The following is a 13,141-nucleotide window of genomic DNA, read 5'->3' as shown; positions in this document are numbered from 1 at the left end:
GAGATGATGCATCCATAGTGTCTGCTAACGTGAGATTACATACACACACGTGACATGCATATATGTGTGTAAACACACACACACACACACACACACACACACACACACACACACACACACACACACACACACACACACACACACACACACACACACACACACACACACAAACACACAAACACACAAACACACACAAACACACGTTCAATACCATCTCAATCAAGTTTGTGTCATCAGTCAGCTTGAAGGACTGTACTTAGATCCACTTGGGATATTAAGATAAATCCACACTGAAATTGAAAAATGATTCTGCAGTTGATTATTTTATTTTGTCAGGTCATTTTTGCACAGATAAACAACCTCAAAGGTTGTTGCTGTTTGGAATGCAAAAGTGCTTTGTATGTCGAATTAAAAAGAATGTTACAAAAGACATAAAACAGGAAATGAACGAAAGAAATGCCTTGATACTTGTAAGGTCTAAGCATAGACAAAACTGTGGTTAAACCTTGAAAGTGTTAATGTGTGACAGTGCAGTGTCTAGGGCTGCGAGCGATGTTTAACTATGAAACACTGCGGACATGTGCTGACTTAAAACCTTTATGCCAGTTGACTGAACCATTCAGCTCATAATGTGCTGAAAGCAGAAAAGGACATAAAAGAGCAGCAGTGGCGTCACTCTCTTTGAATGACCTTCTGGGCTCAGCCCCCCACTCTTTCCTGCAGTGCAACACTGCCATCTAGTGGGGAGGAAGCTCCACTGCAAGCGCTCTGAGGGGAAGGGGAGCTAGTTGGTGTAAAATGGAGGCCCCAGCAAGTCCTAAATAGATAAATAAATAAATCTGTAAATAGAAACAGTCCAAATATCTTTCCACAGACTAATTTTGTGAGTCATATCTCTCTCTGTGTGTGTGTGTGTGTGTGTGTGTGTGTGTGTGTGTGTGTGTGTGTGTGTGTGTGTGTGTGTGTGTGTGTGTGTGTGTGTGTGTGTGTGTGTGTGTGTGTGTGTGTGTGTGTGTGTGTGTCTGTGTGTGTGTGTGTGAGAGAGAGAGAGAGAGAGAGAGAGAGAGAGAGAGAGAGAGAGAGAGAGAGAGAGAGAGAGAGAGAGAGAGAGAGAGAGAGAGAGAGATTTAAAGAAAGCCGGAGGCGGGTGGCAAGAGAGGGAGGGGGAGAGAGAGAGAAAGCGAGAAGGATATGGAGGAGGAGAGGAGAGGAGGGAAAGAGGAGAGGTAATCTGGGGTGAGGGATGGCTGTTTGGGTGTTTTGACGGCGTGCATAGAAGTGTGCGTGCGTGCAGAGAGAGGGAGAGAGGGCCTCTCAGCTGACTGCGTGTTTTGGATGTGGAGCGGCACACGGGGTGCTGATGAGTTCAGAAATAACGAGGCAGTGTGTGTGTGTGTGTGTGTGTGTGTGTGTGTGTGTGTGTGTGTGTGTGTGTGTGTGTCTGTGTGTGCGTGCATGCATGCATGTGTGTATGCGTGCGTGCATGTGTGCGTGTGTGCTGGTGACACTGCTGTCTCGCTGTTTTTCAGTGAGTTCCAGTTGGCCGGCGCTGCAAAGTCACCTTGCCTCTCGTCTGTCCTTGTCTGTTTGACTCAGCTCACTGTCTGTTCCGCTCCGGCGAGTTCACATCACTGCCATCCAACTCATGAGCTCAAAGAGAGAGAGAGAGAGAGAGAGAGAGAGAGAGAGAGAGAGAGAGAGAGAGAGAGAGAGAGAGAGAGAGAGAGAGAGAGAGAGAGAGAGAGAGAGAGAGAGAAAGGAGGGAGACAGACAGACACAAGAAAGAAAGCAGGGAGAGAGAAAGCAGAAAGGAAGTAGAGGGAAGAAGAGAGAGAGAGAATAAAGGAAGCAGAGAGAGAGAGAGAGAGAGAGAGAGAGAGAGAGAGAGAGAGAGAGAGAGAGAGAGAGAGAGAGAGAGAGAGAGAGAGAGAGGGAGAGAAAGGGGGAGGGAGAGAGGGAGGCAGGGACGAGGGTGGTGGATTCCATTTGGGTGCCTGGTAGCAAGCTAACACCATGATCTGCCTCGTCATTAGCTCTCGTCATCATGCTGACAAACTGCCTCCAAAACAACACTAGTTCTATTTCACACGTGCACAGTGTCCTAATTATATACCTTGACATCATTATTTTATATCATTGCACTTTTAACACAAGAAGTATACTGGGTGTTCCACAAAAACAGTGGTATTAAAATTTAGTCGCGAGAGTTGCGTCTTATTAAAGATGGCTACGTTGGCATCATAACAGCACTACTATGACAAAATTGAGATTCCTAAGTAACAGATTAAGACTTGATCATTAAGAATTTTGTGACAAATATGGTTATAACAGAGCACCATAGTACCATACATAAAGTAGCTGATGACATCACCATACTGGATATCCATTGCAACAACAGTTCTTCAAGAACACCCTCTGCACCACACTCACACACATGTGTTACCACTTGTCACATGACAACAGAATGCAAGGCCTGGGCCATAATGACTTAAAGGGGCACAATGTAGGATTATGTGGCATGCCTGTCTCAAAACCTACACCGTCATGAAAAAATGCTGTTTAAATAAGCTTGCTGTGAGAATGTTTTTCATCACAGAATGCCAGCAGTTGATACAAATCTGAATACGGTATGTAAATTGGGTTTTGGTATGAGAAGTGTTTCCCACGACACTCGTAGCGGGACGCTCTGACAAAAGTTACACTTAGGGTTCTCTGACAGTGAACCGTGACAGTGGTCGCGACTCGAGAGTCATCGTTGACTTAGTAGTGACTCAAATAAGCATCGGCTGACTCGGGACAGTGATTAATTAAACTTTAAATCCTACATAGAGCCCCTTTAATCATGGAATCTGTGAATGCTGATTCTAAGATTTACAGTGTTCCTTACACATGGAAATCTGGTTATACCTGAAGAATTTGTGGCCTTTAGATTGTGTACACTTCTAAAATAGAAAACAGAGGACTCAGATCTAAAAGTTTGTCTTGAGATAGGAAAGACCAGAGCTAATGGTAAGGTAGAGTGTGTAAGTTTTTTTGCAGTTTAATTTCAGAATGTTTGCTACCTATTCACAAATGTAATCTTTCTCATGCGTATTATCCACCACCATCAGTTTCTAAGTATTCATTATGACTGAAAAACACTTTTCATGCTTAAAAGGCGGATCTTCTATGTGCCCGCCATTTTTTGAATATTTATTACTTGTTATTATTCATTACTTAGTAAATATTCATGTAAAGATCAAATTTGGGAATGGGCAACATAGTTGCAATGAGCAGTATAGTTAGTTGCAGTGCCTACTCTGACGACAATCCTACATAATATATGACGTGTGTGGCCCTCCCTGCATACAAGGCACTGTGTCTGTCTGCCTCTGTACACTGTAAAAACATATTTACTAACTCAATTTAATTCCAGTCATCTTGTTTCCTTGACTGAGTTAAGGTGTGCCAACTAAAAGTGCATGTGTGTCAGTGAAAATAATGCCTAGCCAGATCATTTTTAAAATCATTTTAAGTAGTTTTTTTCAGGAGTTTTTCACTGGCTTTTGCAATTTTTTCTAGTGGAAGTACATGTATTACTCTTATCACTTTGTTTTGATGGGTAATGAATATCAACAGTATTGTAGCTCCTCTGCAACAAGTCAACAAATCCTCTTTTACAGTGTAGGGGCCACGTGGCTGTAGGGGCCGGCTGGCTGTAGGGGCCTCTGCTGGGGCCAGGCTGTCGGGGTTGCCGGGGTCGGCAGGAGTGGCTGGTGGTCTGGTCTGTGCTGTGCTGAGCTGTTCTGTGGGAGCTGGCTGTCTGGCTGGTTGACGTCTGACTGTCTCCCTCCTTTCCTTTCCTCTCCTCTCCTCTCCTCTCCTTTCCCTTCCTCCCTCCCTCCGCTCCATCCATCCATCCATTCCCTCCCTCCCTCCCTCCCGGCAGTTCATGGCATCAAGTGGACTTGCAGCAACGGGAACAGCAGCACCGGCTTCTCTGCCGAGCAGCTGGTGCAGCAGATCCTGGACAGCCACCAGACCAAGCCGCCGCCCCGGACCCACAACTGCCTCTGCACAGGCTCCCTGGGTAAGGGATGTGGTGGACTCGTGGTGGTTGGCCAGTAGGGTGTGTGTGTGTGTGTCTGTGTGTGTGTGTGTGTGTGTGTGTGTGTGTGTGTGTGTGTGTGTGTGTGTGTGTGTGTATGCGTGCGTGAGAGAGAGAGAGAGAGAGAGAGAGAGAGAGAGAGAGAGAGAGAGAGAGAGAGAGAGAGAGAGAGAGAGAGAGAATGTGTGTGTGTGTGTGTGTGTGTGTGTGTGTGTGTGTGTGTGTGTGTGTGTGTGTGTGTGTGTGTGTGTGTGTGTGTGTGTGTGTGTGTGTGTGTGTGTGTGTGTGTGTAAACCAGAGATGGCCAAGTTAAAAGTAGTAGGTTACACCAGGCATTCCATTGTACCTAATGAGGTGGCAAGACATTGTTACTGTAAAAAAAGACCAAAAAGAAACCCCCAAACTTGAACCAAGCAGTGCAGCATCAGGTTGGAGGGAAACTATGGCAGGTTTTCTTTTTCACTTCTACTTTTACTTTGGCCAACTCTGGTGTAGAGTTTAGACACAAGCTTTCTGAGTAACGGATAGACTCATTATGGGCCTTTACGTGAAGTTTGTATGAGAACGTGCACGCGCATGTGTGTGTGTGTGTGTGTGTGTGTGTGTGTGTGTGTGTGTGTGTGTGTGTGTGTGTGTGTGTGCGTGCTAGTGCCAAGGGGGTGAGTTGCAGAGATGATTAGCTGCTTTCATTACTCTGTTATGTCTGCACCATTTGAGAATGAAAGTAAACAGCGAGTAAATGTCTTGTGAAAATACCCTCGCTGAACATCACAGGCCAGTATGAAGGAGTAGGCTATGAACTTTAGTCTGCAGCTGCATGAAGCCAATATCTTTGTGGATGGAAGGACAGGCAGTTAGCAAGATTGTTTCTTGCATGAAACAGTATGAAACACATACATGTTTTAAAAGCCAGGCCCCAATCCATCAGAAATAAAGACAGACCTCCCAAATACAGTGTGTTTCCAACGCAATGGAAGCCAGCCAGAGTGGGAGACAGACAGTTTTATTTTATTGAAATCTAAATTTTAGATGAACTCTGGAACGTGTCTAGACAGCAGCGAGGGCAGCCATACGCGGAACGGGACGAGTAGACAGCCTCATGAAAAAGGCATCTCTTATGCATGTATGGATAAAGTAGAGAAAGGAGAGAGGAGACAAGAGATGACACAGATCTGCCACACCTTTATACTGAGGTGATTCAACCATTCATATGTCCTGAGAAGAAGGTGACTGATGTATAAATTACATACGTGGCTTGTTTTGTCGCTAGTTTTGAATGTCAGACGTGAAAGCGTCATAATACTCCACACAAAATGCGTTGACAAATGGCTATAAGCCCGGGAAGTGGCACATTTATCTACGCAGCCTTGACTGCATGCAAAACAGATGAGACATCGGTTTCATATAATTTCATATATAGTAAAAAAAAAACAGACAGGTGTAACTACTTCACTACAAATGTGTCAACTATAACTGTTTTCTTAGAAGAATCCTATTATCAGGGTTATTATTATTTATTTTATATTATTACTATATGTGATGATTAAGGTGACATTTTGAGAATTCTATACATGGGTTCACAGTGTTTATCAACACAATGTTATGGGGAGGGGTAAGACACTGGCAGTCAATTTTTTGATAGACAGCGTTAGCTATTTTTTTGATAGACAGCGGTTTCCAACCATCAAAGGTTGAGTTGTGCGCAGTTAGGGAAAACAAACATTTTGAACCCATGTATAGTTTTGTGTCACAATCTTCAAGCATTTTGCTTACTACTATGCCACCAATGTACCATATTTAGTACAGCATGTAACAACTACTCAGCAGTGGTTGCCTTTCACTCTCCTCTCATACCGCAACATGCAAGGGTTTGTTTAATGTCAAGTGTCAGTCTTACAAAATGTCTGTGGAAATATGAAAAACAAGAGTCCCGTCATTGCTTGATGTTTAATTTCAAAGCATGTAACTATTACTAAAATATCAGTGTAGAGGAAATAATGGTTTCTTAAAATAAATAAAATACAACATAATAAGGGCAAACATGTGGTGCATTTCATGCATATAGATGTGCAGTCCATGGTGTCAGGCATTACTAGCAGTTGGCCACCAGAGGGCGTACGTAGGCAGTCCTACGAATTCACAGTTATACAGTAATGTGTGCAGTTTGAAACACAGTTATAGAGAAGGAGAAAATACACTCTATAGAATACATTAATGAACGCTCATTTAACATTTTAATTAAACACCTGAGAGTCAAATGAGAAATTCTTTGATATTTGTTCTAACTCTTCAAGTGTCGAATTAACATTGCACAATTTACTGTGTATGGTGCATTCCATCATGAAATCATATCTACTGAAAGAAACTTGCAAAAAAGAATATATCAGTAGCATTCATGTCCAGCACTTGTACATGAATATTACATTCAGCCATCATTAATTTTGTGTGTGTGTGTGTGTGTGTGTGTGTGTGTGTGTGTGTGTGTGTGTGTGTGTGTGTGTGTGTGTGTGTGTGTCTTCCGTCTCCCCCTCCGCTCCCCGCAGGTGCCGGGAGCAGCCTGCATCACAAGTGCAACAGTGCCAAACACCGCATCATCTCCCCGAAGGTGGAGCAGCGCTCGGGCGGCGGAGGTGGCGGGCCGTACGGGGGCCACAGCGAGGTGCAGAACAGCGATGTGTCCGAGGGCAAGACCGAGCACAGCCATGGCAAGAACGGCAGGGGTGGTGGTGGTGGTGGTGGTGGTGGTGGTGAGGGGGGCTCCAACAGCAACGGTGGTGGGGTTGGGGGAGCGCGGGAGAAGCGCAACGGCAAGGTGGCCAAGCCAGCACTGCTCCACCAGAGCAGCACGGAGGTGTCGTCCAGCAACCAGGTGGAGGTGCCCGACACCACGCAGAGCTCGCCCGTGTCCATCAGCAGCGGGCTCAACAGCGAGCCCGACATGGCCGACAGCCCCGTGGTGAACGCCATGGCCCACGTGGGCTCCGTCATGGGCAGCCTATCGCAGAGCAGCGTCTTCATGTCCGAGGTGAGCGGCGACCCCGTCTACAGCATGTCGCCCACGGGGGGCGCCAACGCGCACCTGCTGGGCGCCGACACCACCCCCGGCGGCCTGGTGCTGGCCGTGGCCGGCGACGGGCACAAGTTCGCCTTCCCCGGGGCGGTGGGCGTGGGCCTGGGCGAGGGCGGCAGCGCCGACAGCCTGGCCATGCTGACCGCCGGGGGCGTCTCCGAGGAGCTGGTGCTGTCCAGCAGCCTGGACACCACCTCCATCAAGCTGCCCGAGACTACCATGAACTTTGACCCCGACTGCTTCCTCAACAACCCCAAGCAGGGCCAGACGTACGGCGGCAACGGGATGAAGACGGAGAGCGGCGAGCAAGGCGGCCTGAGCTGCTCCTCCACGCTGCCCGACGCCTACGGCTTCAGTGCGGCGCTGGTCAAGAACATCAAGATGGAGGACACCTCGTTCGAGCAGCAGCTGGCCAAGGAGAGCGGCTACCAGGTGGGCGAGGTGGGCAGCGGCGGGGTCATCTCCGGCTCTGGTGGTGGCAGCGGCGGGCCCCAGAGCTCCCTGGCGCTCACCCCCACCAACTCCCTGCTGCCCACCGGCGGAGGCCTGAGCCCAAGTACCACCCTGGAGCAGATGGACTTCAGTGCCATCGACGCCAAGCAGGACTACTCCTCGACCGTCATGTCCTCCGCCGGCTACACCCAGACGCTGGGCAGCCCCCACCTCCCGCACCAGAGCCACTCTCCCAGCTTCTTCCTGCAGAGCTCTCCCCAGTCTTCCCAGGCCCAGGGCCTGCCCAGCAGTAGCAGCGGCGGCGCCCAGGCCTCCAGCCAGGCCCCCCAGGGCGCCGCTGGCACCTACATGGCTCTGCCCGTGGTCAAGTCCGACTCCCCCAGCACCAATGGCACCCTCCGCGCCCAACACCAGGTGTCCCACGGCGGGCAACAGCACGGAGGAATGACCAAATGCAACGGCACCTCGCCCACCGAACGCAACGGGCCGTCCAACACCTTGCAGCTGCTCCAGTTCCAGAGCCGCTTCTCCGGGTCGGGCACAGAGGCGGGAGACGGGGGCAGTCTGAAGCAGAACGGAGGAGGAGAGGAGCCTGGAGAGTCTGGCTGCCAGGACGGCAGGGCCCGTGACGGGCTGATGAAGGCTGGCGACGGGATGCAGATGTGTCGCGGCATGGGGACGGAGGCAGGAGGTGGAGGAGGAGGAGGAGGAGGAGGAGCAGCAGATGGTGTGGATCACTACCTCCAGTCGCACGCGGAGGGGAACGGAGTGGCCGGAGCAGGTGGGGCTGAGACTGGCGCGCTGTGCAATGGGACGGACGGCCCAGGTGGTGCGGAGGGCAGCCCTCATGGCCAGCTCCCTCTGCTGCAGGGCACGGGGCTGGTGCAGGGCCTCTTCAGCGCAGTCACCTCCCACCAGGCCACCAGCAGCGGAGCCGGCACCACTGGGGCTATGGAGATCAACCTGGACCACTTCGACGTTTCCTTTGGCAACCAGTTCTCCGACCTCATCAACGACTTTATATCCGTGGAGGGCACCGGTGCGTCAGGGACAGGAGGCGGAGCCGCGGGAGGAGGCGGGGCCAACGTCGGGGCAGGAAGTAGCGAGCTGTACGCCCATCAGCTGCTGGCCCACTCCGGAGCCGAGGGGCAGGTGTCCTCCGGGGCGGCGAGCCAGCAGGCGGGAGAGGAGGGCGGGCCGACAGGGCAACCTGGAGCGGGGTACAGCTCCGCCGGGGAGCTCTGCCTCCAGCCCTGCTGCAGCCCCCAGGCGGGCACGGCCCCCACCGGTCCGGGCGATGCGAGCCAGCTGGCCTACATGCAGGTGGCAGAGGTGGCGTCGGCTGGAGTGGCCCACGGGACCATGGAGATCATCCAGGCCACCGGCCGGCTGTTTGTGGTGACTGACTACTCGCCCGAGTGGTCCTACCCCGAGGTGAGCTACACAGCAGAGTCCGGCTCTGCCAGTGCCAGGGCTGCCTGCTCTTGGCTTCTTGCTGGTGATCAGTTTCGCCACAAGGTGGCAGCATTTTGTCAGACTAAACAGCTGGGGGGATGAGAGAAAAGAACACATTAAAGTCACATAGTACTTTACACACTGGGTAATAAATAACCAGGAACTCAGCAATGAGTTTCTGTGTTCACTTCAAATAAAACAGTGTTATGCTAGAAAAAGTTACTGTTCTCACTGTTTCCTAGGTGTCTTTGAAATCATTATTTAGTAACAGAAGCTTGCTATCTTCCATAGTTGAAAGCGAAAGCATTTTTACCCTTTTATGCCATCCTCATTTTCAGCTCCAGTGGAGAGCATGTTTATTTAATATTTACTAATAGAAAGCAGAAAGAAATAAACCTGCATGCAAATGATAAAGCACACCACACAAACAAATCAAGGATATTCAGCCATGCGATGAATGTTCAGAATCAAATGCATTTTGCATAAATATTAATCAGACAGTGTAGAAATGCTTAGATAAACAACTGTGATAAACCACAACGATTCACAACGATTTAAGATTCATCCTCGGCAGAATCATAAGTAAGTGCTTTAAGTGAATAATCACTAAACAAGTGAACCCAGATACACAATAGATAAGGAAAGTACACAGATTTTGAAATGTTACTTCATTATAGAATAATGTGTAGATTTCATCTACATTTTCAGTATCTACAAACGGTTCCTATTAATTTAGCATCCTGACTGAAATAAATGCTTTTTAGAATCAAATAATTCATGGACAAAAAACTTGCACACATACAATACAACATCCCAGTTCATAATGGTTTGGCAAACCCGAATAGACACGTCTTAATGAGGCCATGGATTACATTGATTAGCGTGGCTGTGATGGTAAATATGCTGAGCATGTTTGTTGTTGACTCTGTGCAGGGTGGAGTGAAGGTGCTGATCACAGGCCCATGGCAGGAGGCCAGCAGTGACTACAGCTGCCTGTTTGACCAGATCACTGTTCCCGCCTCCCTCATCCAACCCGGCGTGCTGCGATGCTACTGCCCAGGTAACATACAGTGAGACACATCCACTGAAACGCTATGAACAAACATCCAGACCCTGCTACCACCTACAGTCTAACACTGTTAAAGCTATGACCCTACAACCCTACACTGTAACAATGTGAAAAAATAACAACTTCCAATATAAGAATTAAAAGTTCCTCGAATTACTTTCAGTTTACCACTGTGGGGAACCTCTTTAACCTCTCTGAGGAACCTACAGGTGATTGGAAGAACCCCAAGATTATTCCTCAGAGAACTTTAAGAGGATCCCCCAGCACCCTGAAGAAACTCAAAAGGCTATTTGAGGGACTTTTATTTTTACTGTGTGGGGGGACCTTGGGAAATTCTGTGTAGAATGTTGGTCTTCTACCTACTGTAGAACTAACATGTTACCTATAGGTTCCTCTGAGAGGTTTTAGTTCCACAACACTGTAAAAATCTCAGCGTTCCTCAAGGAACATCCATTTGTACTGCGGGGGAACCTCCCAAACCCAAAAAGTCATCTGAGGAACCTAAAATTTCTGTGAAGAAACTTAAGGGATTCCACGACAGTGCCAATGTTTTTTTGATGAACTTTTAGTTTTGACTGTGCACCTTCGCAACTGAAGGTTCTTTGGGGACATTGTACCTACTGTACATTCCCCCCTCAATGTATTTTAACTGTTAGGCTACTTAGTTTTAGTTGTGATGCACTCTTACAGCTTCAGCACCCAAGGCCTATGTTGCTGCACAGGAACTGAAAACTTCAACCTCTGAGGATATCCTGTGCTCAAGTTGGCAGTACATCCCTATCTGACTTGTATGTCTGATTGATGCACAAAAACAATTGCACTACTCAAGCACATAGACATACAAAAAAATAAGCTCTGAATACATGTAGCATTAGAATTTCCTACATTTTGTTTTCATTGTAGGCAACTGCCGTTACAAAATGTGCTAATTATATGCATCTTCATCCACAGCCCATGACACTGGCCTAGTGACGCTTCAGGTAGCAGTGAGTGGCCAGATCATCTCCAACTCTGTGGTGTTTGAATACAAGGCCCGGGCCCTGCCTGCTCTGCCTTCCTCCCAGCATGACTGGCTGTCTCTAGATGGTGAGTCTTTGCTCCACTTTACTATACCGCTCTGCTCTTGTTCATGCATGAAAAGATACAACTAAGCTGTTTTTTGGAAACTTAACCTATTGCTGTTTTGATAACTTTACCTATTGCACATGCAAAGTCAAGATACATGTGGTGAGCTAAGGAAGGATGGCTGTTGTGTTGGGTGTTCTCCTGTTCAGCATTAAGCTTGTCGATGTTTTGGGTTGTTCCACCTTTACTGGCAAGCTAATAATGTCTCTCAAGCAAAGTGTGATGTTATGCTGAGTATTAAATGTGACTGTTTGGATCTAAGACTGCAGCTGAACTTGTAGAGGCTTTTGTTGATGTTTGTTGGGACCACTGATGGGTTATCGATGAAATGAAAGATTGTTACAGGCACTTGTTTTTAGTACTCTAAAATACTTTTTGTGGTGACTGAACTCATGCAGATGTACTGATCAAAAGAGAGTGTTTCTCACCAGTAGCAGGCTATTAAGATAGTACAGATGGACCAAAGGTCTTTGTCACACTACTTGTATGCTCCTCTGTTCAGTATCAGTTGAAGTTTCCCTCTATTATTGTGTCCCTTAATGCATGCCGTACTTCCAGTGGCACGCTGTAATGGTCATTGAAAAGTTAAGTACCATAGTGCTACACTACTATGACATAACAAAGGGCCTTAAGTAATGCACTATGACTTGGTCATTGCCATTCTGGTAACAGCAAATTTATAACGCTGTGTCTTAATGGGTTAAAGGTGCACTGTGTAATTTTTTAGTAGTTTATTTCCAGAATTCATGCTGTTCATTCACAAATGTTATTTTTTCACAAAGACTTACCACCACCATCAAATTCTAAGTATTCATCATTACTGGGAAAATTGCAATTTTCATACATGAAAAGAGGGATCTTTACTATGTCCGCCATTTTGAATTTCCAGAAATATACATTTTTAGCTGCAAAACTTAGTTAGTAAAGATTAGTTTATTACTTCATATATATTCATGAAAAGATCAAATTTGGCAATGGGTAGCAGAGTTTCAATGAGCAGCATAGTTGCAATATCTACTCTGGCCACAATCCTACACAGTGCACCTTTGACCCAACTGCTGTTATTGGTGAAGGCAAAAAAAATCTTCATCCCCTTTTTATCAGTCAGCAGACATGCATGTGGCCAATGCCTTGAGGTTCTGTTTCACCTCATAATTTGTTGCCGTTTACTGATTACAATGCATTGCAGTGCCCTCTTTGCGCTGGGGCAGTGATCAAAGTTGATATTACAAGAAGCCACTTCAAGACAACTCAAAGAACAAGCTTTTGTTGGATACATCTTCTACGGCCATGCCCTCCAGGTTTTGTTTAGCTTTGCATGTTGTGTTCATGAAGAAAACCTATGTAACCATATATGAAAACATGGGGAAAGTAAGGGAAGCACACAAGATCCCATTGAGTCGTATCTACATGTACACACCAAAACCTTTAAAAGCATAATTTCAGTAAGGTTTTCAAACCATCGAAGATGCCAAGTTCTACCATATCACTCCTGTAGTACTACAGCACATCTAAATCCACAAGCACATCTCATTCAGACATCTACACATCCCTTTCCACACTAATGTAAAAAAACCCAATTATTTTTAAATCAGTCAATGCCCATTTTCAGTGTTAATCGTTTTCATTTTGAGAACTTTTGGAACATTTAATGTTGCACTCTTCAATAAAGCGTAGTTGTTTTACTACTCTGTCTGGGCACGTTGGCATTGCTGTAGGTTTGTGGATCAGCTTGCTCTGATCTGCTTGGTCATGAAAGCAACATTCCCCTGCTACAAGATTCTTATCAGAGGTTTACATCATTTGCAGAGAGGAGGAACATGCTTTACTGAACAGAGCATTTGATTCAGTCATTTCCAGCGTGGTGTTAACAGTTTAGTTC

At 47.0% G+C, this 13,141-nt stretch overlaps 1 protein-coding gene across 1 annotated transcript in view; it reads left to right on the top strand.

The window, feature by feature from the left end:
* Positions 1–13,141, top strand: part of LOC134463424 (calmodulin-binding transcription activator 1-like) — a 340,785-nt gene that overhangs the window by 309,602 nt on the left and 18,042 nt on the right. The window contains exons 8-12 of the mRNA XM_063216622.1: positions 3,929–4,069; positions 6,631–8,675; positions 8,718–9,044; positions 9,999–10,125; positions 11,086–11,220. Coding sequence (XP_063072692.1) covers positions 3,929–4,069; positions 6,631–8,675; positions 8,718–9,044; positions 9,999–10,125; positions 11,086–11,220 — 2,775 coding nt within the window. The remainder of the gene's footprint in view (positions 1–3,928; positions 4,070–6,630; positions 8,676–8,717; positions 9,045–9,998; positions 10,126–11,085; positions 11,221–13,141) is intronic.

This window comes from Engraulis encrasicolus, chromosome 14, assembly GCF_034702125.1.
Source record: "Engraulis encrasicolus isolate BLACKSEA-1 chromosome 14, IST_EnEncr_1.0, whole genome shotgun sequence".
Lineage (NCBI taxonomy): Eukaryota > Metazoa > Chordata > Actinopteri > Clupeiformes > Engraulidae > Engraulis > Engraulis encrasicolus.
Note: the sequence above shows the minus strand (reverse complement) of the source record. Positions and strands in the feature narration are given on the sequence as shown.